The 23,608-nt window shown below is 51.1% G+C and overlaps 1 protein-coding gene across 1 annotated transcript in view; it reads right to left on the reverse strand.

Annotated features, from left to right (window-relative positions):
* Window positions 1-571: 571 nt before the first annotated feature.
* Window positions 572-23,608, reverse strand: part of DIS3L2 (DIS3 like 3'-5' exoribonuclease 2) — a 179,647-nt gene continuing 156,610 nt past the window's right edge. The window contains exons 16-22 of the mRNA XM_030954141.1: window positions 10,529-10,712; window positions 9,286-9,372; window positions 5,158-5,305; window positions 4,922-5,052; window positions 4,589-4,693; window positions 3,815-3,916; window positions 572-1,117 (exon numbers count right to left, since the gene is read on the reverse strand). Coding sequence (XP_030810001.1) covers window positions 1,019-1,117; window positions 3,815-3,916; window positions 4,589-4,693; window positions 4,922-5,052; window positions 5,158-5,305; window positions 9,286-9,372; window positions 10,529-10,712 — 856 coding nt within the window. The 3' untranslated portion in view covers window positions 572-1,018. The remainder of the gene's footprint in view (window positions 1,118-3,814; window positions 3,917-4,588; window positions 4,694-4,921; window positions 5,053-5,157; window positions 5,306-9,285; window positions 9,373-10,528; window positions 10,713-23,608) is intronic.

A 23,608-nucleotide genomic window follows, 5' to 3' on the forward strand; every position in this document is an offset into this window, starting at 1 on the left:
AGCTCCTGGCTCCTGCAGATGGTTGATGTGCTGGTGCTGGCCATGGCTGTCACCACTGACGGGACAGAGGGATGCAGGGCTCCCTCCCTGCCTGGCACAACGGATCCATTCCTTCTTGCCAGATGTCAATCCCTTCACCAGCCACTGCTTGTGATGATGTGGAGGCTGCCAGAGCAGCTCATGCCCCCAACACATCCTCAGAGTGTGGGTGGGGGACATGGGGACAGAGAGCAGGCAGAGGTGGCTGGAGATGGCAGAGGTCAGCTGGTCAGTGAGGCACTGGATGCAAGGACATGGTGCCACAGGGTCCCTGAGCAGGGTTAGGCTGGTGGCCAAGGTGTGAGGGACTGGAGCAGACACACAAGGACTCCTGGTGAAGTCAGAGGTATTGAGAACACCTGCCCTGATCTCACATCTTCTGGTCAAGCATATCTGAGGGTGGGACAGGCAGTGAGGCCAAATTCCATAATGCCCGGGAAGTGGCAGGCATGGGAAGGCAGGGGGCTGTGCAGAGGTGAATTACTGCTGGGAACATGCAGGGCACAAAATAAAAACCTGCACGAGCTCCACACACAGCTGCTGACCCGGCTTTTATTACATGACACACAACCCTGCAAGAAACCCTCCTGCACGGCCCCATGGCTGCATCCCACTGTGTCCACATCCCACCTGGGATGGTGGAGCCAGTCCTTCTCTGCTCCTGGGGACACATATCCCCTCTCTCGGCCCTCACCACGGGCACTGAAGCTGCAGATGGACACCACTGCCTTAAAAAAAACATTAAGAAAGCATCATGCTAAAAATACCCAAGAGTAGAAATGTTCTGCCTGGGGCAGGCTCAAGCCCTGAGCCCTGCTCCCAGGTGGAGTTAAAATCCAAATCAGAAATAAAACCACAATGGTTTTAAAACTCAGAACCCCAAAGTCCTTGTGAGTCCCTTCTGTCTCCAGCAGGTGCCAGAGCGGGGCCTGGGAGGTGAGGGAATATCAGCAGTGGGGAGCACACAGAGCCAGGGCTCTCACTTGTCCAAGCTTGGCCTCTTGAGCAGGGCACTGTACTTGAGGGGGCCACCATCCGCCGTCAGCACCACCTCCACCAGCGTGAAAATGGTGATCACCTTCATCAGGGGAGAGAAAGAGAGAAAAGAGGGTTTTCTTGCAGCTTGGAATCACACCAAGATTTTCTTAAAGCTTGTGTTGGCTTTTGCTGCCTCCATCAGTGCACCCATGAGGAACAGGGAATAGGGCAGGATGGATTCAGATAGATCTGCTGGGGTCCAGGGTGCTCCTAGGGCTGGAGGCACCATCCTCAAGGGCAACACCACGAACTCTGACACCAACCAGGGCATCCAAACCAACCTGAATGAGCCTCCCAAAACATCCTCACTTATCCCAGCCTGATCAGGACTCACTCTTGCTCTCCACACAGTCTGGGAAGAATTGTGGGCATCCATGCCCTTGGCTTTGGGTCCCAATCTCCCCTCCAGGCCACCCGTGCCTCCCCTCTCCAGCCGCAGCACCACATGGAGTCATCCCTTAATGGAGCTTGGCCAAGAGCCAAGGCTGAGCTGCTGTGAGAAGGGTTTCCACATGATGTTGAGGATTTCATCAGCATCCCACAAGGAAGGAACAATCTGCCTGTACTCCCACAGGGAGAGGAGACCCAGGAAGGGAGCACAATAGATAAGAGCAATGCAAGGGAACGAAGACCCCAGAAAATCAATCCCTCCTGTTCAGGAACTGCAGTGCTGCTGCCATCTTCCTGCTCCTCTGAGCTCAGCTCTTCCTGTGATTGATGGATTAGAAGTGGAAAGTATTGATCTGGTCTGTCCTTGAGGCACAGTTAAGGGGCTGGCTGGGACATTGGGAAGGGCTGTCCTGGGGTCATGCACAGGCATTTGGGGACTTTGCTTGCTGGAGCCTGTTCCCTGTGCTGTATCAGGGTTCACTGGGGCCATCTGCTCGGGGCTGGCCCCACCAGAAGCAGGCTCAGAGCTACTGGTGTGACCTTGTCCAACCCTTCCCAGCTCATCCAGCGCCAGCTGCTCCAGATTAATCATTCAGAACAGGAAAATCTTATTGAGACTTAAATGTACCAAAGTGGCCAGTGAGGAGCAACCTGCAGGAAAATCCTATCACAACTGGCTGCCAGAGAGCTGTGAGTTACTGAGCTCCTGCCCACCCCAGCTAGCTGCAGTGCAGGGGGTGGTGTTCAGGGGAAAGCCCCCACATATGGGGGAGTCAAAGGGGGAGAATCAGGATAATGCAATCCTGCATTATCCCTTTGCTGAACTGCCGTGAAACAGTACAATTTCACATCAAATCCTCTGAGTCTTAGATCCACTTTTTACTCCACCCCTGAGTGATGTCCACTGAGGCCCTGGTCATCTCCTGGAGATCAGAGAGAAATGGGGGCAACATCTGCCCTCTATGGCAGGGCCAAGCAAACAGCCCAGACCTGATGCTCCCACTGCCTGGCCAGGCTCAGCTAAACCAGGAAGCAGAGACCAAGGGCTGGGGCCAGCTGGGGTGCTGTGGGGTGTCCAGGTGACATCTACCAGAGTTCAGCATGGCTCATAGGAATCTGGATCATCGCAGGGCTGGAGATTTATAAACTCAAGGATATGCTGGCTTGGAGGATAGCTCAGAGTCTGATCCCATGGGAGAGCTCCAGTGTTTTCTTAGGAGGTGTGGAAGGTTTGTGGAGGAGTTTCCTCTACCAACTGTTTTCTTAACCAAAATGGGCCCTGCTCATGCTGGGGAATCATTTTTCATCAGTTCCCTGCTAGGGTGTAAGTGATCCCTGCTCCTGTAGGAAAGGGGGAACTGAGGCCACTCCAGGCTGCATCCACAGGACTTCTCTGAGCCAAGCAGAGAGAGGAAAGCTCCGCTTCAAAGGGAGGGAGGCCTGCAGAAATGTTTGCAGAGCCAGATCCAGCTCTGATCACAACATCCATCCTGGGAAGGGAAGGACTCTCCAGCACATGCATCACCCCAGCTGGGAGGGTCAGCCCACTCTGTGTCAGGAAACCTGAGTGGGCAAGGATGGGATGTGCTGGGCTTGGACAGAATTGGGGCTCAAGTGCAGAGCCCCTGGAGAGGTGCAGGGAGAGGCTGGGATTTAGCCCTTCAGGCAGAGACAGCAGCAGTCAACACAGCTGGGGTTTTACAGCCATGCCAGACAAAAGCTGGCAAAGAAGCACCACTTAATCAAGCCAGACAAATGTGATTGCTCCCTTTGATTGAGTTACCAAGTTAATAGATGACAGGGACACAAGAGAGAGATTTCTAGATGCTGTTAAGCCATTTGAGACTGCATCTCAGGAAGTCTGATTTAAAAAAAATTCTCCTAATTGAGGCTCAACCCTGTCACAGGGATGGAAACCCCAAGAAAAAGCCATGTCAGGGGCAAAGAGTGCCAGGGTGGGGGAAGGGTCTAGACAAGAGCTGCCTTAAGCCTGATCTTAACATCTTAATTGATGATCTGGAAGGAGGAAGTAAACAGCATGTTAATTCAATTCCTGGAAAAACCTGAATTGGGAGGCAGGGCACACAGCAGGCAGGGCAGAGACTGAAGGCTGTGGAGGGGTCAGATTGTGAGGGCAGTGATGGGACTGGAATGGATGGCAGAGGAGGCTGAGGTTGAAGCTGAGCTCACTGGGAAAGGGACACAGATAGCAGGACCTGATACCCTGTGAGACAAGTCCTGCCTCCCAGACCTGTCCCTGCAGACATCACAGCATCCACATGTTGACCACAGCCTCCATGCCAGCCCCATGGTGTTGTGAGCCTGTCCCATGCTGTGGAGCCCTTACCTGGGGCACAGATTCCTCCTCCAGCTCCTCTGGTTCCCACAGGAGTGTCAGCTCTGGCTTCTTCCCTGCCTTCTGGAAGCGGAAGTCCACCAAGGGCAGCGCCTGCAGGCAGGGAGGGTGATGGGAATGTGGCCTCCCAGCTTTCCTCCACCTCCCCTGTGGATGGGGCTGAGGCTGCTTCTGCCCAGCACAGCCCAGCTGCCTCTGCAGCTCTTCAACAACTGGGATGCAGCAGCCTGTGACCCTGAGCCTAGCATGTAAATCAGGGGCTGCTGCCACACACCACCAGCCCATACATCATGCTCTATGTCCTGTTTAAAGATGTCATTGCCAGACACATAACCAGGTTATTAAGAGAGGATGCTGTCACCAAGTGCAGGTGCTGGCCCACAGCACTGCTGTCACAGCCCCAGATAAACCATCTGATTAAATGAAATGAAAACCAGCCTCGTTCCTTGTCCTCGCTTCAGATCCACGCTTATCTCTGTTCCCCTGAATCCGGCTTTATTCCCTTTTACCCAGCATGTCACAGGGAGAAGCTGGTCCCCAGAGACTGGGCTGATCCAAAACCCCAGTTCTTGTGCCTGCCTGGGCTGAGGTATGGAAGGCAAACTCCAGGAAGGTTCCCTCCCCTCTGGCTGGCCCAGCTCAGGCCCAGCTCTGCCTGTTGCAGGGCTGGCACAAAAAGGCACCAGGACAGCCACTGCCTGCAGTGATGCCAGGATGCTCTGGCAAGGCAGGGTTGGCACTGTCTCACATTGGTGAGGTACTTACATTGCAGTAGATGCGCTTCTGGACTCCAAACTTCAGCACCAGGACATCAAAGGCCTTGCTCAGGACACCCATTACCATGGCTTCTGACTCCAGAGGACCACATTCCTGTCAAGAGACAGGGCTGTCACTACACAGCAGATCTCATTCAGCAATCCCCAAGGGGAAACAGTGTCTCAAGGTCCTGGAATCCAGCAGTGGGGGTTGCTGAGTGTGTCCTCTCACTGTTTGCTTTTCCTAAAGCCAAGTGGGCAGACATAGCCCCCTGCCCATGTAGGCTGGGCCTTCACAGGGAAATCCAGAGATGCCTTGGGAAAAAATAGCCTTGGGTCTTACCCTGACAAAGACAGAGAAGAAGAGGTCAGCACTGAGCTCCTGCACCCTCTTGGAAGCCATCTTCCGGTCATTGCAGTGATCTGCCTGTTTCTGGATGGCCTCCTTCTCCATTGTGATGGGGGATCTGGCACCTGCAAAGGGGACAAGTGACAACAACATGCCCACGCTCCCTCCTGCCACAGAGCCATGCCATGGCCCCTGTCCCTGTCCCAGCCCGTGCAGGGGAGCACACGCACCGAGCGAGGCGGAGAGCAGGCGGTGCACGCGAATGTCGGCGTAGCGGCGGATGGGGGACGTGAAGTGGGTGTAGAACGGCACGTTCAGGGCGTAGTGGTGAAAGAGGCTCTCGTCATCCAGGACGCCGGTGCAGAAGTAGAGAGCCATCTGAAAGGGGGAGAAACCAAGCAAGGGTGTGAGCAAGGCTGGTGCCACGAGGCTGGAGGGGTCTGGCTCTGTGAGACACAGCACCAGCAGCCAATGGCCCTCCTGAAGACATCCTGTCTGCTGGTGGTCCTTCACCTGCTGCTCAGCTTGGGCTGCACAGGCACTGCAGAAACTGAGCACAGAATAGAAGGGGCAAAGCCACTGCCAGGAGCTGCTGGCTATCAGCTGTCCCTACCTGGCCCCAAGGACTGCATCAACTTTCACATCACCCACGGGTGTAAGTGGCTTCCTGCTTCTGCTCAGGTCCTGGGGCTCATTTGCCTTCCTCTCATCTTCCAGGGGAGAGCCCAGCTTGTTCTGTGCCCACATCAGATGCTCTTTGGTTCTGGGTCTGGTTGCAGGCTTTACACACACACTGTGCATGCTTGGAGAGCACTGGGGGCAGGTATGAGTGGCTTCCAAGGAGGAGAGAGAGCCCTGCTGTTATCCCTGCTGTTCCATCCCACCATGGCAGCTGGGGAGCTGAGCAGCTGAACCGCCCATCTAAACCAACACCAGGGCAACAGTGGCACCACTGCTCAGCAGCCTCTTCAGCAGGAACCGCTCCTGCGTCACCCCTGTTATCCCACAGGTTACAGCTTTTATTTTTGCATCTCTGAAACACCAGCTCTTGGGGCTGGGAAAACACTGGGGGCTGGGCCCAGGCGGGGAGGGGAGGCTGTGCAGGTCAGGGGGGTGGCGGCAGGGTCACGGCACAGTGGCGATTGAATGAACTCATTTAAAAATAAGAGCAAGTGATTTTAAAAAAACAGGAGTAGCCAGCTCTGATTACAGAGCCGTCCTGGGATCCTTGGTTTGGGCAGCTGTATCCTCCACTCTCCAGGCCAGTGGCGCAGCCAGCTCCTGCTGAGCAGCAACGCACTGATCCGGGCAAGTAAATAGAGCAGGTTAAAAAAAGCAGCATCAGTCCCAGCCTTATTATGAGACCCAAGAGCTGGGATAGGAGCTGTGGTGGCTGCCAATTTCCACAACCCAGAATTAAATTGTTTCTGATGGACTCCACGAATTATGGTCTCCACTCAATTAGCTCAGCTCCCACAGAATGAAGCTGGGCAGGGAGACACACCGAGCTCCAGAGGCTTCTGTGGGGGGGGATGAGTGCCCTTGTGCTGACAGGCAGCACAGAATCACAGGCAGCTTCTAGCCACTTGTGCCGGGCTTCTGGGCAGAAGGCAGGAAGGTACCTACAAAGCTAGGCAGGCAGAAAGCAGAGCACCAGTCAAAATTCCTGCTCTGAGAAAGACACTGGGAAGGGCCCATCCCTGTCCTATGCCCAGCAGTGTTTCGAGTTATACCCCATCTTGTTTAAAGTTAGAAAAGATGCTGAAGGTCCTGTGCTGCTTGCTGTTGTCTGGGGCACTTTGTCTTCATTGATATACTGGCCACTGTGGGGTCCAGCACCATTCTGGACACCCTTTTGGCAGCCCATGGCCCTCAGTGACATTTGCAGCAGCTTGAGTATCCCAGCAAAAATACTGCCCTAGGCCATGGTAGGGCTGCAGCCTGCGGGGAGCCCAGTCCAGTGTGTCTCTGACACCCATCCTCACCACTGTGACAGCACAACCCAGTGACATCAGCCTGGCATGAAGCAGACGTTTTCTCATTAACAGATTTGACTCACAAGAGGTCTCAAATCCCCAGAGTTTGCTGCAATCCCCAGAGAACTGCGAAGAGCCTGGAAATAAATCAGCCCCAGCCAACCAGGGGCAACTTTGCTTTCATGGACAGATTGAATCCCCGAGTGACTGAGCCCCTGAAAAATGGTGTGTCACTGCTCCTTCATCTGTTACAGGGCTCCTGGCATGCCAATCCAGGCATTCCCTCAGGCACACACATTACCAGTTGCTTCCCATCTCCCTCCTCCTCCCAGAGGCTGATGTCTTGACCACCAGCACACAGTGAAGAGGGAAGACACAGGCTTGGCACAGTCAGGGGTTAAACCTGTGGACAGGTTGTTTAGGCTGATTTAGCTGCAGCCTTGTCCCTGAAGCATCAGCTTTATCACTGGGAGCTGTGACATGTGCAGGGACACAGGTGACTTCTCAGTGCCCCGACCAGACGGTCTCGCTGCACCATCTGCCAGAGCAATGGCCCAGCCCTCGCCACCAGCCTGGGCCCCTCAGTGCCTGTGCTCTGCAGCTGCCAACACTCAAATCTGTCCTCTAGCCCATGAGAGACCACGACATCCAGCAGGATGGGGCTGATTCTTCCATCTGCTCTCATGCTGGTGGCAGACAGCAAAAAAATTACTCCTCTCAGGGAAAGCTTCTTCCTCCTGGAAGCTGTCTGCCCCTTTCCAAATGTTTTGCCTATCATGGGAGTGTGCCAGGCAGCAGGTTTTCCACGTATGGGTGGACTGCACAGCACACCTGAACACAGAGGCACCTCTGTCTTCTGATGATGGAATGAGACTAATTCCTGTCAGAATCATGTCTTGTGGAATATCGTCTTTAAAAGTGCCTCTATCTCTGTCTGGTATCTACTCTGCAGAAGACTTCATCCCCAAAACCTTGGTAGTTCTTTCATGTAATGAAATCTAACATATTCACAAGGCTAAATCTTAATGAGAGTCACTGTGGGGTATCTGAAAGCAGTCCCACCACTACTCCAACCACAGTCTCAGGACACCACAATGGCAAGATCTCAGCAAGTCTGTGGGTCTCCAAAAGCCCATCTCCTCCTTGGTGCCACTACAGAACTTTCTCCTTGCTCATCCATCCTGGCCAGCAGCCAGGCTTGCTCCGTGTGCTGCTACTGGCAAAGCCCAGGCTTGTCCCACAGTCAGCAGGACCAGAGAGGGAACCAAGGGAACTCATGTCACCAGTGCACCTTCCACCAGAAAAGGAGGATGTGACAGAAGGGACCAGTATAACCCAAAGCAGGATACAGGATCTGGGACAACACATCCAGTTCCAGAGGACACTTCCTGCTCTTTACAAAGCAGCCCTCCTTAGCTGGACACATGTGAGAGGATGATTTACTCAACAGCCTCATAGCCCAACCCCATTTGCAAACAAGCAATAAGTCCCGGAAACACAGCAGGACTTCAGGCACTGCTAATGAGTAAATGAAGCAAATAAGCTAATTATAAAAGTGACAGTCAAATGAGCGATGTTGGGAAGATGATTCATTCCTGCAGTGATAAGCAGGCCACAGCAGAGAGATCATTTCAGGAACGTGCCCCTTCTCCCCACGGCGCAGGACTTTCCTCAGAAGAGGTTGTGCCGTGCCCAGCTGCAAATGCAGCTGATGCCTCACAAAAACTTTTCATGCATCTGTAGCTCAGGACACTTACTTGGGTGTTTATCACACCCAAGTAAGTGTCCTGAGCTACAGATGCACCAAACATGACAACTGGAGTGAGCAGCACAAGCCTCCATTGCAGAGACTGTCAAAGAAAGCCACCTGGGCTGAAGGGTTTCCAGAACTTTCCCTCTTCCAAGGGCAGGTACCAGACTGTCCCTATGGCCAGCTGCACACCCCTACCCTTAATTCCTTCTTTGGAACAGTTGGGATACCATGATGTGAAGAAATGACACAAACATGAACCATGGAGCCCATCACCAGCTGTTCACAGGGCAGGGTCCTTGTGAGTCTGCTAACAGACTAACCTTCATGCAACTTCAAGGGTGAAATATCCCAACCAGTAATAACAGGGACACTGTGGGCAGTGAGAAAAGACTCAGCCTGACCTTGCCATCCAGCGAAGCTTTGTTGCTCCAGTGCCTCCAGTGCCAGCTGCACAGGGCTGGAGGCACTGGAGGAAGCTGCTGGCAGCCCTGGAACACCACATTCAGTATTCATTCACTCCCTCTGTGTGCAACAACCAGCCTGGTAACTCAGAATGGGCAAGGATTGAAGATAAAGCCACAGCAGAAAGCTACAAGCAGACATGCCCAAGAGCACAGCGTTGTTCTCACCTGCATGGGCCTGGAGAACATGTAGGTCAGCACTTCTTTCCTTGCTCTGGAATATTTGTCAGCACCAAATGTTTCACTTAAGCTTTGCTGGAGGAGAAAAGAGAGAGCATTCAGTGTTGGCATGTTGTGGTGGTAAAGGGACCCAGGCAACCTTACTGATGCTAACAGCAGCCTGTCAAAGTCAAATTCCCCTTCTTCCTGAAAATCCCCTTGTAAGCCAGAAGGTGCACATGAAATTGGGCTTTGCTATGGTCCCAGCAGCCCCAGGTAGGACTGCACCCACAGTTCTGAGCACTGGCTGTCCTCCTGGGGTCAGTGGCAGGGAGCACCAGGGCATGGGGACTGCTGGCTCTATCCTAGTTGTGCAGTGTGACAGAGAGAAAGCAAACCCACTCCTGACTTGTGCCTGGCTCCCATCCAGCTGCTGAGAACTTCAGCAGAGGGACTAATGGGACTCTGGGGAGACATGGATATGGGAGGTCACTGCCTGGGGGTAGCAGTGAGGAAGGGTTGGAGGGTTCAAAGTGCAGGAGAGGAGCTGAGTGAGCAGCTTGCATCTGCTGATACAGGCTGGGCACAGCCAGCAAGCAGGGAAAGCAGTCCCAGCTGCTGGAGGGGCGTGCAGGAGCCAGTGGGGATGGGATTAACAGAGGATTATCCACAGTCCAGTTGTGGTGAGTAAAGAAAATCCTGGAAGCTGCGCGATGCTGTTCAGCCGGAGTTCAGCCTCAGGACATGCTCAGCACAGGAGTGGTTGGACACTTCTTGTGCTGGCTGCATCTGACCTTTCCCAGCACTGCTCTTTAGTCCTTCCCAGTCACCCCACTTCCCACCCTGCCCTCCCTGAGACCTGCACCAGCCCAGACAGAAAGAGCCCCGTGCAGAGCTACTTTCCTTGTGCTATGGAGCAAATTCCCTGCCCAGAGAAGGAAATCTGGGTGCCCCAGTGAGTGCTCCTGCACTGAAACATCCTTCCCATTGCAGGGAGGGCAGTACAGGGGTCACTTGCAAGGTCCTTCCCACCTTGCTCTAATCTCTGTGCAAAACATGGCTGACCAGGCCAGGCTGGCCCCCCCCCCTGCCCAGTGCTAATGGGATCAACAGGGAGGTGTTTTGTTTTGGCATGGCATAGCTGTCAGCTGTGCTTGGGCAGAGAGGGCCAGGGAATGAAGCACACACTGCCATGAGCATGCCATCATGTAGCTGCCCACCCTTGTCCCCACAGCCCTGCCAGGCCACTCACATGCAGGGTCCCCGCGCTGCTGAAGTCGATCTCGAGGCCGACTTGGTTGCAAAAGTCCATGAGGTCTTTCAGCAGCTTAGTTTGGGGCGGGGGGTGGCGGCGGAGGAAGGCCTGCTCGGGGAAGGAGCGGTAGATCTGATGGGCCACAGCCATGTTTGCCAGCAGCATGAACTCTTCCACCAGCCTGCAGCACGAGAAAAACAACCCCAGGCCCAGGTTAGACAGGGGAGGCCCCTGGGAAGCCAAGCCAGTCCACAGCGATTGGAACTAATATGACACAAGGGGACAGGGGAGCAGCTTGCAGTTGCTGACCTAAGCACAGATTAGCTGTGAGACTGCAGCAAATCCCCCCCAAATTCTCACTTTCTAGCGGAGGTTTCCCCAGGGACTCAGAGTAAGCTGTCCTGCTGGCGCAGACAAGCAGAAGTCAGTGATAAATTGACAGCTTAAATTAGGATAAAATAATCTCCCTTTAGGTCATTTTATCTCCTGAAACGCTTGACAAGCAAAACAAACGCCGTGCGAGAGATAGCACAGAAAACAAACACACATCTCTGTCTTCCCGGGCCAGAGCAAACAGCGCCTCACTCGCTCCCTGTCCCCAGCTCGACATGTGTGGCCAGGCCCAGGCACTGAGCCCTGCCCCACGCCAGGCTCCCACCCACAGCACAGCACAGCACTGTCCCCAGGCAGGACGAGCCACCAGCACTGCTCCAGCAGGGCTGCCTTTGGCATCCAGGGACTCCACAGGCTCCTCCATACAATCTCCAGAGTGCTGGGTATTCCAGGCTGGGGTGAGCCCCTCACTTTCCATCTCTGAATCTCCCTCACTTTCCATCTCTGAATGTACATGCATTGAATGGAAACCTCTGGGGTTGCACAGTGCTCAGGAAAGCAATCCCAGCACTAGAGATCATCTTTGGCATGTGTTGGGCTGTGCTACCAGCAGCAGGGCTGTGCCACGGGGGACTTGTTTAACTGGGCTTGATAAACCAGAGATGTGCTTAACTGGGCTTCCTGCTATTTCCTGCATGTATTCCCAGGGCTCCTAACTCATGCTAATTGCCAAAAAAGATAATAGATTTACAGAAGTAACCTCATCCTCCCAGCAATGCCTGAGTGAGCAATTGCTGATTGTGCCAGCCCAGCCTTGTTGCTCTGGCAGGCAAAGCAGTGATTTTTGCAGGGCTGGTTGGGGGACCAGGGCTGCAGCCAAGTGTTCCTGCAGCTCCCAAACCTGGCCACTGCTGGGGAGACTGGCCAGGTGAGATGTGCAGGGTGCTGCACTCCTGGGGTACTCCTACAGCAGTCATACATTCTCAGCCTGGAGTACTTGCCAAGAACTAGAAAGAGAAGGGAAATAAAGACAAGCCCAGAGGAGAAATAAGCACCTGAGAGCGATCATCAGCAGTAGAAATATTAGTCTTTAATGGGAAGGAGCTCCCTTATTAAGAGCCCTGTGGATTCTCACAGAGGGTTTTGTGCCAGAGGCCAACACTTCAGGCCCCACAGGGAGGGCAGGAGGGACATCCTGGCCCAGGGGCAGCGTGGTCATGGCAGGAGCAGCACGGTCTAAATGGGAATGGGCTGCCTGCCCTGTCCCCTGGAACACTGGCCCACGGGGACATGCTGCCAAAGGCCAAGGGCTGGGTCGCAGGTGGGCAATGCTGAGCAGGATGAGGACAACTCCTGAGGGGCCACTTCCAAGGGGGCTGAGCCAGGCTCTTGCTGTTTCTGTGCAGCAGAACCGGCAGATGGCAACCTCGGTCCCTCTATGGCCACCAGCTCCAGGGGGTCCGGGACAGTGTGGGACAGCATGGCCCGGGGGCACTGGGCACCCCGGCTGTGGGACAGCCAGTGGCAGGCAGTGGGTTATGGCACGGCCATCCCCATCTCCTGAGAGGGGTGGGTCACAGAGCAGCACGTGGGGAGCATGGCCTGAGGCTGTGCCAGCCCATGCTCACACCTGGGAAGCCCTTTCTGCCCGAGCCAGGTCACAGCGAGGCACAGAAAACAGGGCACACTGAAAAAGGCTGCACCTCTCCTTCCCATGGGCTTTGGTGCAGGCAGATGGAGGTGTTTCCAGCATCAGCCTCAGCTACACAGATGCATACTTAGGCAAAGGAGTCCTCCTGCATCTCCCTTGAACTGTGGCCTCTACGGAAGGAGATGCAAGCCCATTTTTAAGGAAGGAGATGCAAGCCCATTTTTAAGGACAAAGCAATAAGCACCTGTGAACAACATTTCCTCCTTGTCACAGGCAACATTTGCCCATTGCAAGTCCCAGAGAAGAACACTGTGAGCAAATGCTGCAGCAGACCCTGGTGTGTCTGTTCCTGAGGAGCATGGGAGTGTAAACCCTTCATCTCCCACCTACAGTGACACTTTTGGCTAGATGCAATTTACGCCTGATTATAAGTTCTGCATTTTGTTTTATCCTTCTGTGGCTTGGGCTTTTACAATTTCCAGGACATATCTTTGTTCTGATGTTGTAGGTACTAAATGGAAGCACATACCTGAGCACCCTCCTGCCAGGGATGCTTTTATTCTTGAAGTAAAACCAACAGCACATACTATCCACTCTGCTCTGTAAAATCCCATCCTGGGAAGCACCCAGGAGCTTTGCACCCATGACAGGGTGTGCAGGATCTGACTGTGGGTATTCAGAATTGAAAAGCTATTCTTGTTCTCTCACCCAAAGGCAGAGGCAGGCTCTGGGAGATGCATATGCAGTTCAGGCTTTCAAGGATCAGGTAACATGGATAAGGTTGGACACTCCTGTATCTGGGGGGGAAAGAAGCCCCAGGATCTGATGGGTTGGTTTCTATCAGCTCAGGGTAACAAACCAGAGTGCCCTGGGAAGGCTGCAATGCCCTGGGGGCTGATGCCAAAACCCCCTGCAGGGACAGAGGGTTCTTCCAGCTCTGGATCACTGCAGGGTCATAGAGCTGCTCCCCAAATGCACCCTGCTGCAGCATTCCTGCAAGCTTGAAAGGGAAGAAGAGTGTGGGGCTGCTCTGTAACTCCTAGTCAGATTTGTTCTAAACATCAGGAGTTCAGGGAAAGAAAAGCAGCTTCTAGTAGGTACAAGTCACAGCTGGGGTAATCCAGAGCATGTGAGAGCTTGCCAGGGTCAGAGGGAGCAGGGAACAGGGGACAGTGAAGGAGCTGGCACCTGTGCCTGGAGTTGAACCATGCTACCTCTTCCAGCAGAGCAACGGAGTCTAGGGCTCAGGACACAGACAGAAGACAAGATCTGCATGAAACAGCTAAATGTGGTGACCTCACTGCACCTGAAAGGAAAACCTTAATCCCAAGAGAGGCTCACACTGAGACTGCATGGGACGTTGGTGACTAGGAGGATGAGCCAGAGCTAGGACTGTCCATGAAGCCAGCAAGGCTTCAGGTGCTGAGGAGCTGGAGGGCAGAGCAAAGATGCTGCCTTCCTGCCCTCCCCACGTGGCCTTTCAGTTGCACTTTTAGCTCATGTTCTCCCCAGGGCTTCAACTAAGCAAGCACTACACTGTGGCTTGGAGAAAAGCAATGAATGCTGGGCTGGTGGGAGCAGAGGTTGGCTGGCAGAGCATGGACCCAGCCCAGTGGCTGCTGCTGGTGCTGCTGGGAGCTGTGCTGAAGCCCTGCTAACTTGTCAGCAGGTCAAACGACAAGAGGTTTTGGGGTTTCTGTGGTTTTTTTTCTTAAAACAGCCCAGCTTGGAGTCTGGCTCAGTGCAGCTGGCAGACAGGAGTACAAAGAAAAATATTTAATGGCTAAAAAAATGGAGACAGAAAGACTGGTCCATCTGAATGCGCGCTGAATGAATCCCATGTGAAATGCATTCTAACGCCATTGCTACAGTTTCCTCTGGATTAGCTGAGCTATCCTTGGCTCCTGGCTCCATAAAATCCCATAAACAATCTGATCTGAACTTTTGCCCTTTCTGTGCTGATGTGAGGCTTCCTCTGCCATCCCACAGACAGGGCTAGGGGTCAACAGGTGGCTGTCCCTCTCATAGGTGCCTGCAGATCCCAGCTGTCCTGCTAACCACGCTGCAGGAGGGAGCATTTCCAAACCTGTTCCATGCATCACTTAACATGTGAGGGCAAGGAGAGGGAGGGATGGGATGGCTTTTGAGCTCTCTAATACATACATTTCCTGTCAGCTCTTTCAATATCCAGATTTTGCTTGTGAGTTATGTGGATGAAACTCATCCTCAGCCTGCCTTATGCAAGAGGTCAGCTGGAGTGTATGTGCTCACACTCACCCAAGTTTCAAATGTGACCAAGGCATGCCAGTGCCTAAACCTCTCCAACTTCTGGGGAGATTTCAAGCTCCTGAGATGCTCTTAAACACAAGTCTTGGTGCTTTTCAAAGTATTTTTGATAGTCATAGCTTCTGTAGGGAAATAGTCACCTATGAAACCATCCACTGAAGAGGACTGATGACATCTTGATTACATCCCTAAACTCAAGCTAGTGGACTGTAATTCCTCTCAGACAACTCCTGCCAGTGCCAAACATCTATGGATGTGTGAAGAGGAGCTACACATTCAGACTCTTGACCTGCTTTAGTATCAGCACTACTATTTGCTCCATTAAATGTTAGGTAGACCCTTCCCAGTCTCCAGATAGCAACTTTGAAAAACTACTGATGCCCTCAGCAAGTTGTTTGGTTGATGGTAAATAAAATATTGTTTTTTCATGGCAAATCTGCAAAGAGAGGCAGGGCAAGTAAAATGCCTATTTGGCTGCTTGTCTCCATGGCAATGCAGCTAGGCTGCACAGCAGCCATCCAAGTGTCCACTCTCCCTGATTAACTTGACAAATGACATTAGCTAAGAAGGGTTTGCTGAAAGGGACAGACAAGGAGTACTTTGTGTGCAATCCAGTAAGTGCAGGAAGGAGGCAGGCAGCTTCCTTAAAGGAAAAGGACACTAAAACACCTGCTGTTCCAGCAAGGTAACAGACCCAGGGGTTTCAGAGCAAAGGGCAGTGAGGGAGGGCTGCACAGATGAGCACAGCTGTTCCCCTGTAATGCCTTCCACACCTCCATCCCCTCCTACAAGATGTAACTGATGGGTATATCCAGGTGTTGGAAGAGTTATCACAGCGGAGGTGTGAGAGATAAACCCAAAACACCACACAGCTCTTCCATGGCAGGGTTCTTTGCTTTTGATGGGCTGGAGAAGTTGGTCTTTTCTTCATGTGTAGCTCATTGTGGAAACCTGCTCCCAAAAGGATGGAGCTGAACTGTTCTGAGCTGGAGTCTGAGCTCCCCTTTCAACGGTGGTCCCTCTGGCTGGGCGAGCTGCCACCAAGCAAATCCTCAGCATTCTTCCAGCAGTTCAGACTAGAGCCAAATGTGACCAACCTCTTCTACAAGAGTTACCAAACTTCCTTCTCCTAACTCATCACAATATCTCATCTGCTCCTCTCCATTTTGTCTCTCTCTCATAGCACGCACTCCCTCCTACAAAAGGAACAAGACTTCTGCTATTCAAATTTCTTCCCATCTATGGATAGATTTACCATCCCAGATCAGCATGGGTTAGTGCTTCAACCTGCAGTCAAAGGCCTCTTGTGTCTCAGCCCATACCTATGTGCCTGCCTCAGGTGTGTCCAGCTCCATGTTGGGTCCAAGCAGGGTGAGGACAGTATAGCTTTGACAGCATCACACTTGAACCAAACAGTGTCATGGAAAGCTGGTGCTGAGAAAGGTAGCCCTGATGTGTCTGTGTGTGTCTGAGAGAGCTTTAAAGACACTGATGGATTTACGTCCCCTTGCTAAGGGCAGTACACTGCTGGGAGCCCCTGCTCTCTGCTGGCTTGGAAGAGATTATTGTTACAGCACAATCTTATACCAAACAGGAGATCTACAGCCACCCCCAGCAAATGGGACTCTAAATCCTGCTGCATTCACCCACAAAGTCACCTTCCACAGAAGGCTGCAAATAGTCCTGTTCACATCCAACAGGAGTAGCATCAGCTGAAGGAAAACAGTAAAGAAACAGCGCCATGGCACAACCAACAAACCCTCTCCAAAGGTGTTAGGTCCAAAGATGCTGGATGTGGTATGACCTTTTCTTCCTTAAATCGTGTTTGCTTATTTTTGATTACAGCTCTTCCATGAAGCAGAGGAACTTGGGAGGTTTCTATAAAAGCTCTTCTAAAACCAACATTAGCTAATCCCACATCTCCTGAGAGTGCAGCCAATGACACAATTATGCTCTTTGGTGAGTAGTTGGGCCGGCACTTCCAATGGCTCTTTTCCATGCAAAATTATGCAAGAACAGTGTGCTGTTTTCTTGGTGACACTCTGCCTATCCAACAAACAGGAACATCTTCAGCTATCCACTCTGGAACAGCACTGCTGCCTGAAGAGCCATGAAAATCAAATCCCCTATTATCCAAAAAAATTGGATTACAGTGTTACATATGAGCCTCGCAATGTTGGTGTGGAGCTCCTGTTGCCAATGACAGTTGCCAAAAGACCTACTTTTTTTTTTTATTAAAGAAAAAGTAGTAAAAGGCAAGAATGCTGGCGGTTCCTGGCTTGATGAAAGTCATTTGTGCTCCTCTCACAGCTAGCAGTAGCCTTGTACAAAGCATAGCTGAATAATGGAATTACTCCACTTTCTGTGATTGCTCAATTAACTCTTGGTTAAAACTGCTACCATTGAAACTTGATGAGAATAGCAGCTCTGAGGCAGTTTTAGATTCATTTCTTACTAAGCTAGAATGGCTTTTCCCTATAATGAACACCCTTTCCGGGGTATAAAGAATGCCCTTTATATTAGCTATGCTGCCTTCCCAGTAATAGATGCCTACAACACAAATGCATGGGAGGGTTCTCTGAATACAAATGTCACTTATGGACCACTCTCACACCTTGAGGCTGGAAATGCCAAAAGACTGCTCTCTTTGCTTTATCCAAATTATCTGTGGTACAGTGGAAAACTGTTTTAAGTTCTCAATGCTGACGCTGGGCTCCTGAAGGCATTTGGCATGATTAGGAATTAATTGCTTAAAGCCTGATGTACTGGTTTGCACACAGGGATTAAGACCGCTAGAAAAACCTCAGCCATTTGACTGAATTTCTTTGAAATTATCAGTGCCACTTTGCAGCCCTGTTAAATGAAATTGCTGAGTACATCTGGCACCACAGCGTCAGGCCAGACATCGCAGCGCTGGACGGCACAAGTGGCCACAGAGCCTTTAGGACCTCTTGGCTCTCAGCTGTGTGGGTGGAAAAGGCCCCTTGCCCAGCCTGGAGCTCCTCACCCTCATCTGTGGTTCATATGGAAGGGATAACGTCAATACCTGCCCGTCCTACCATCCTCCCTCCTGTCTGGATTCAAATGGCAAAGGAGGCATCCTCGGACTGCAACTCTGGTGTTGCAGAGGATGCAGTCACTGCGGGCTGTGCCTCTTCATTAAAGGTTAATATGACTGCAGTCTGCTCCTTTTCATGCTAATTTGTGACAACCTTCAGACTCCTGGTGTGGTGCTCAAGTGCCCCTCTGTGCCAAAACAGAGTCTTCAGCTGCTGTGGGCCAGGGATGAAAGCTCAGACCTGCATGCATGCGCTGGGCCACACAGGATGGGGAGGCACAACTTCAGCAGGCTCCCTCAGCCTCAGCTCCACTGTTCTCCACAATTTTCTCACGACTACCACATTTTTGAGCCCAGGGCAGAGGACTTTACTCCCAGCATCACACACAGAGGAAGACCTCCATCCAGGAATGGCCTTCCTAGATCAAGACATCCCTTTTTTCATGGGCCCTAAAGAAGCCCCTGGAGTGCCGCTCACTCAGAATGGGCACACAGCCTCATATACGTCCTCTTCTAGGAATGTCTCCAGTCCTCAGGCACTGCCACACTGACCTCCCACTTGTGCTGCGTGTCAGCATCAAATGTGAAAAATGTTAAAAACCCTCCCTGAATGCACAACCCCTTCACCTTTGTGGGGAAGACAATGGGAAAGAGTTTGCAATCCTTGCATCTCCAGAAGCTGTGCAGCTGGGAATCCCAGTCCTGCTTTCCACAGATCTATGTCAGACCCAGTTTGTCTTTCCAAGGAGCCACCAGGTCAACAAGATCTCGGCTCTCAGAGGCAGCTATGATGCCAAGGGTCCTGCTCCTATTCTGCAGAGCCACAGGGAAGGGATAAGGATGGATCACTAATGCACAGTGCTGTCCTCAGCTACCAGGTCTCACAAGAGCAATGACCACCTGGGCTGGCAAGCCTTACATCTGGGAATGCATTAGGATGCCCCCAAGCAAGGAAGCTGCCCAGCCACCTTGGGCCAGAGCAGGGACCTGAGGCCTGAGTTTTCTCCGGCCCATGGTAATTTTTGGTGGGTGAATGAGCTCAGAGCCAGGCTGGGGCTGGGATGGGGCAGAGGAGAGGGGAGATACCTCACAGCCAGTGTCCAAGCCAGGCAGTCCACATTCCTGAGACGTGCAGTCTGATACGCCACTGGCTCCCAGAGCACAGCTTATGACAAGACACATAATATTAATGTCATCCAAAGTCTGGCTAGGAGGAGAATGGAAAGAATTCCTGAATGAATGCAGACAGCCCTTCTGCTGACGGCAAAGTCTCCAGCCCCACGCATCAGGCCAGCACTGCCTGTTATCAGACTGCCTTTCCCACTGTAAGGAGGAAACAGGAATGAAAGGCACTTTTCCTCACCATTAAAAGTTTATGCAAGTGATTTACGGGTCAGAAAAATTAGCAAGTGCGTTGCTGAGTGCTCCATACAGCAGCGTGTGTTACGTGGCTGCTGACCAGAAATGCCAAGACCCATTAGGTGGAAGCAAAGGGCAGCATGATGGAAAGTTAAAGATGCTTTTTGCCGATTTAATTAATTAGCCAGGTCTTTTCTCCATCCCCTGCAGCCTTCATTAATGTAATGTTGAAGTGAAGAAATATTAACAATTCAGACAACACATTAATATTAACACAACACCTGCAAAATCCAAGTGTAAGTCCATTAGGTAAACATGATCTTAAGCCATTGAGGCAGAAATAATATTCTGACATTTCCTAGCACAAGTATCCTGCACAGATACTGTCCATCACTTATGCTGCCTTATAAGCCATGGCCCCTGGCACATGGGGGGCTCTTCATCTGTTACTAGTCCCTGAAATGATGCGAAAAACTTACATTTCCATGAAGATATTTACCCGTTCCATATGGAAAGTGTCTTACTAAAGCCATGTCATGAACCAGAAAGATCAGAAGGGATTTTTAAAAGGATTTTATCTCTGTGCCAGCAAGGGATGGAGATAAAACCTGAACCTGATAGCTTGTAAATATTAACCTACACTTGGGAATGCTCCAGAACATCAGCTTTCTATTATGGTGGTTTCATCTGAGACAAGTTTTCATTAAGGGAGGAACAAACAGTTAATCACCCAGAGAACTGATAGTGCCGCAGGGAGTCACAGACTGCTAGCACCAGCCTTCCTGTTTCACATTCCCCATCAGCTACTGTTCTCCCAGACATTCCTGCTGAGGAGATATTCACAACCTGTGTGTGTTACACCCTTCAGCCTTTGGACTTGCTTTTTCCTAGCTTACCTCCCATTAAAGAGTTGATTACTTCCAAAGCGGGAGATAATCTGATGGTCAAGGGGGAAATAAAGAATACTGGATGAACATTCCAGACTAGAAGCCTAGTCTGAGATAGTCAATGACTGGGAGAGTACACATCTCCCAACCAGGATGTGACCCAGGGACAAACAAGGAACCTGCAGAAACTCATTGAAAGATTAACAACTAAAGATAACAAAACAAGAGTTCAAAATACCACAACCACGGAAAGTAACCTACTTAATCTGGCAGCCAAAGGCAGTGGTGGCACAACAACTCAGCACACACCCCTGATGTTCATGAAGTGGAAGTCAGGCAGAGACTTGCTAAGTAATGCCCTCTTCTGGTGTAAATCTCTGATCGAAGCAATGCAGAGTAACTTCAAAGTTGGATTAGGCTGGCCTTTTCCAGTTGAGTTCTAGCAATCCCCACCTTCAACTTTCTCACAGCCTCTCTGGGTGCTTGTTCCAGTTCTTAACCATGCTCACAAATATTGTTTGGGCTCTTGGGAAGGGACCTCCAGGAGAAGCAATCACCCAGCCTGGCCAGCCTTCAGCAAGGGCCTTGCCAGAGGAGGACTGCTCAAGACAAACTGGCTGCAGATCAAGGGAATCAGAACGACCACTGGGACCACTGGTTCTGAGAAGATCTGTGTCAGAAAAACACGTGTAGCTTAGCAAGTTCCCAAGGTCCCCAGCAAACAATACCCAAAGGCAGCTGCTCCCTGGCCATGGGATGCTCTGCTGGGGGTGCTGCTTTCCAGGCTCACAGCATTTCCATGGGTCAGGGCTCACAGCACTGCCCAGCATTGCTCTGGTTCAACCTCAGATTTGCAGTTGTAGCACTGAGTGTGGGCAGGTTAAGGGGAACAGTTGTATCAATACAGAGCAAGGGATCCAGCTGGCTCTGGCTGTATTATTCTTGGTCTGAAATGATTGCAAAGCAATCATGAACCTTCTGGTTACCAGGACTTTCAAAGACATGGAAACCTGAGGGGGAGGGAAGCAAGGTATGGGGGACACCGACAGCAGATTTGGGTTAAAACAACTGATAAAAATTGGCAGGGAAATGAAAGGGAAATGGGCAACAGAGAATTTGGGGGGTGATGTTTTCTAAATATGCTACTGAAATACTCTGGATAACTTCTGCTTTCAAGCAGCCTCTTGGCAGATTACAATGTCCCAGAAGGTTTTATATCCAGCTCCTACGATCTTAAACTAAATATTAGGTGAGAAAAACATGCTTCTAAGGAAAAGTCAAACATAGCCCTGAGTGAAAAACAATGATCAGGAGAATGAATATATTGGGTATGTTGAATACACAACCAACATCCATTTTCCTGCCCAAAAAATAAAGCCAAGGGAATAAAATGCAGAGATGAGCAGAATGGAAAAGCTGCAGGAAATTTAGGCAGTCTCCCCTCACCCCACATATTTCCCCAGGCAGGATTCTCACCCTGCCTGGCCTCAGCCAGCAGGCTTGGAGCTTTGCCTTGAATTCCTAAGAGAGCCTTACCCCCTCTGCAGCAGGACAGGCTCAAGGTACAATGGGTCTTTTCCATCTGTAACTTCTGTCCCTTGACTTTTATGTGCATCGATTCAAAAGCTGTTTGATTTACTGATGCAGGGGCTGTGAAGAGTCTAGTTTGGTCTAAGGACAGCCTGAGGTTAAAGGCAGCAGTGCAATTTCACCACCCTGTCCATCACAAGAAAATATTCAGATCTGGATTTACAGTCATCTTCCAGTGAGCCCACACATCATGGCAGGCTGAAATTAGCCTCATTTTCACAATGAGATTGAGTAAAAATGGATCAACATCCCACTGGAGCTGGACACCCCATGGAGAAAGCCATGGGAGCGGGTCCTGAACGGCACCTTGGAGAGCATGTGGCTGTGGGTGACAGAGAGCTCTTTGTCTCCAGATGGAGCTACTAAAGCCAGATGGCAGATGAGGATAGATGAGGCAGTTTCAATGAGACCATAACAGGTGAGGATGAGTGGCATGGGACCTATCACTGCAAGCAAGGGAGAATTGTATCCTTCAAGCCCAGAGATGGATATGATGACTCTCCAGAGCTGTACTGCAAGAAAGCACTTTGCATTGTGTCCCAGTCCCTCTGCTGTCTGCAAAGCCTCAGATGCTGCTGGGTGAATTGAGCAAATACCTCCATCCCTGATTGTCACAGTCATAACCTGGTTACTCCACCTAGTTCCTCCACTGACTTCTATGGATCCCTCAGCTCCATCCAAGAACAGAGAAACCAAAGCTAGATCCATGATGATATCCTGGAACTGCTCCTTTGGGTCAGGGTTTTACTAGACGAAAGGAAGCCTGGTTAAAACGAAGACCTAGGTGCAATGAAGAACTCTTGCAATGTCACCTTGCAGCTCTTCCAGAGTTCAGCAGCATAGATCAACCTCCTGAAAAAAATCTACCATCACAAGAAAGCAGACACACAGATCTGTCAGCATATTTGTGCTGCTGATACTGACGGATCTCAGCACTGGATCATGGTAAGATTTGCAACACTGTCATCTTGCAAAGCCTTGGCAGTGCCTTTTAATCCTTGGAAAAGGAGCACTTCAGGCATCAGTTCTTGACTTTGCATTTGAATGTTGCAAAGCCAAAACAACATCGTCTCTTGGAGCACAGGGCATATCCTAAGATGCCCTGGAGCTTTCTTGTCCTACAGACACTGAGTAGCAATCTCCAAATGACAAAACAGAAATAAAACCATATATCCTCACGCTTTGGTGAGCCTCCAGTCCAAGCCTGACAGATACCTGGCTATGAGTGCTGTGTCTCTCAGACTGCTTAACCCTTGAATAAACAGGGGAAATGTACATTTAGAAGAAGCCCGAGTTTATCACTTTCTCTTCCAATGAGCCCTATTAACTCTTGGGGAAAAATCCTTTTTCCCCTTTGAGACATGTGTACCCATGTGACATGTCTGTCACCAGCAGGCCTGGTGTTGTGTTAAGTAACCTATGAGCAGGAAAACCCCAAATTCTTCAGTGACCCCAGGCCTGGAGCCAGGGATTGACCTGCTGGTTCTTACTGTTTCTTCCCTTATCATTTCCTGTAACTGGAAGAATAGGGATGGTATTGCCTGTTCTCCTGATCCCCCTTAGTCATCCCAAACCATTGAAGTATCTATTGAATGCCCTTGGACTTCTTGTTGCAACGTCATTGCTGCCTACGTGAAAAATCAATAATGGCTCATATCTGAGGGCCATACCAGGGTGGGAAGTTTTCACTTTTATAACTTGGCCCCAGGGAGGTAGCAGACTTCCCTAAGGAGTGGGTCTGATCTATGTATTGGGCCTTTGTCTCTCTGCCAAGGGTTACTCAAAAACATCCAAGTAAAAGCTTTGGAAGCTTCCTCCAACTGATCAACCTGTTGAATCTGGACAGCTGAGAAGGATGGTGAAGCTCCATCAGATACCCTTCACTGACCAGTTTCAGCAGGGGACAAATCCAC

The sequence above is a fragment of the Camarhynchus parvulus genome, chromosome 9 (genome assembly GCF_901933205.1).
Source record: "Camarhynchus parvulus chromosome 9, STF_HiC, whole genome shotgun sequence".
NCBI classification, from domain to species: Eukaryota; Metazoa; Chordata; class Aves; order Passeriformes; family Thraupidae; genus Camarhynchus; species Camarhynchus parvulus.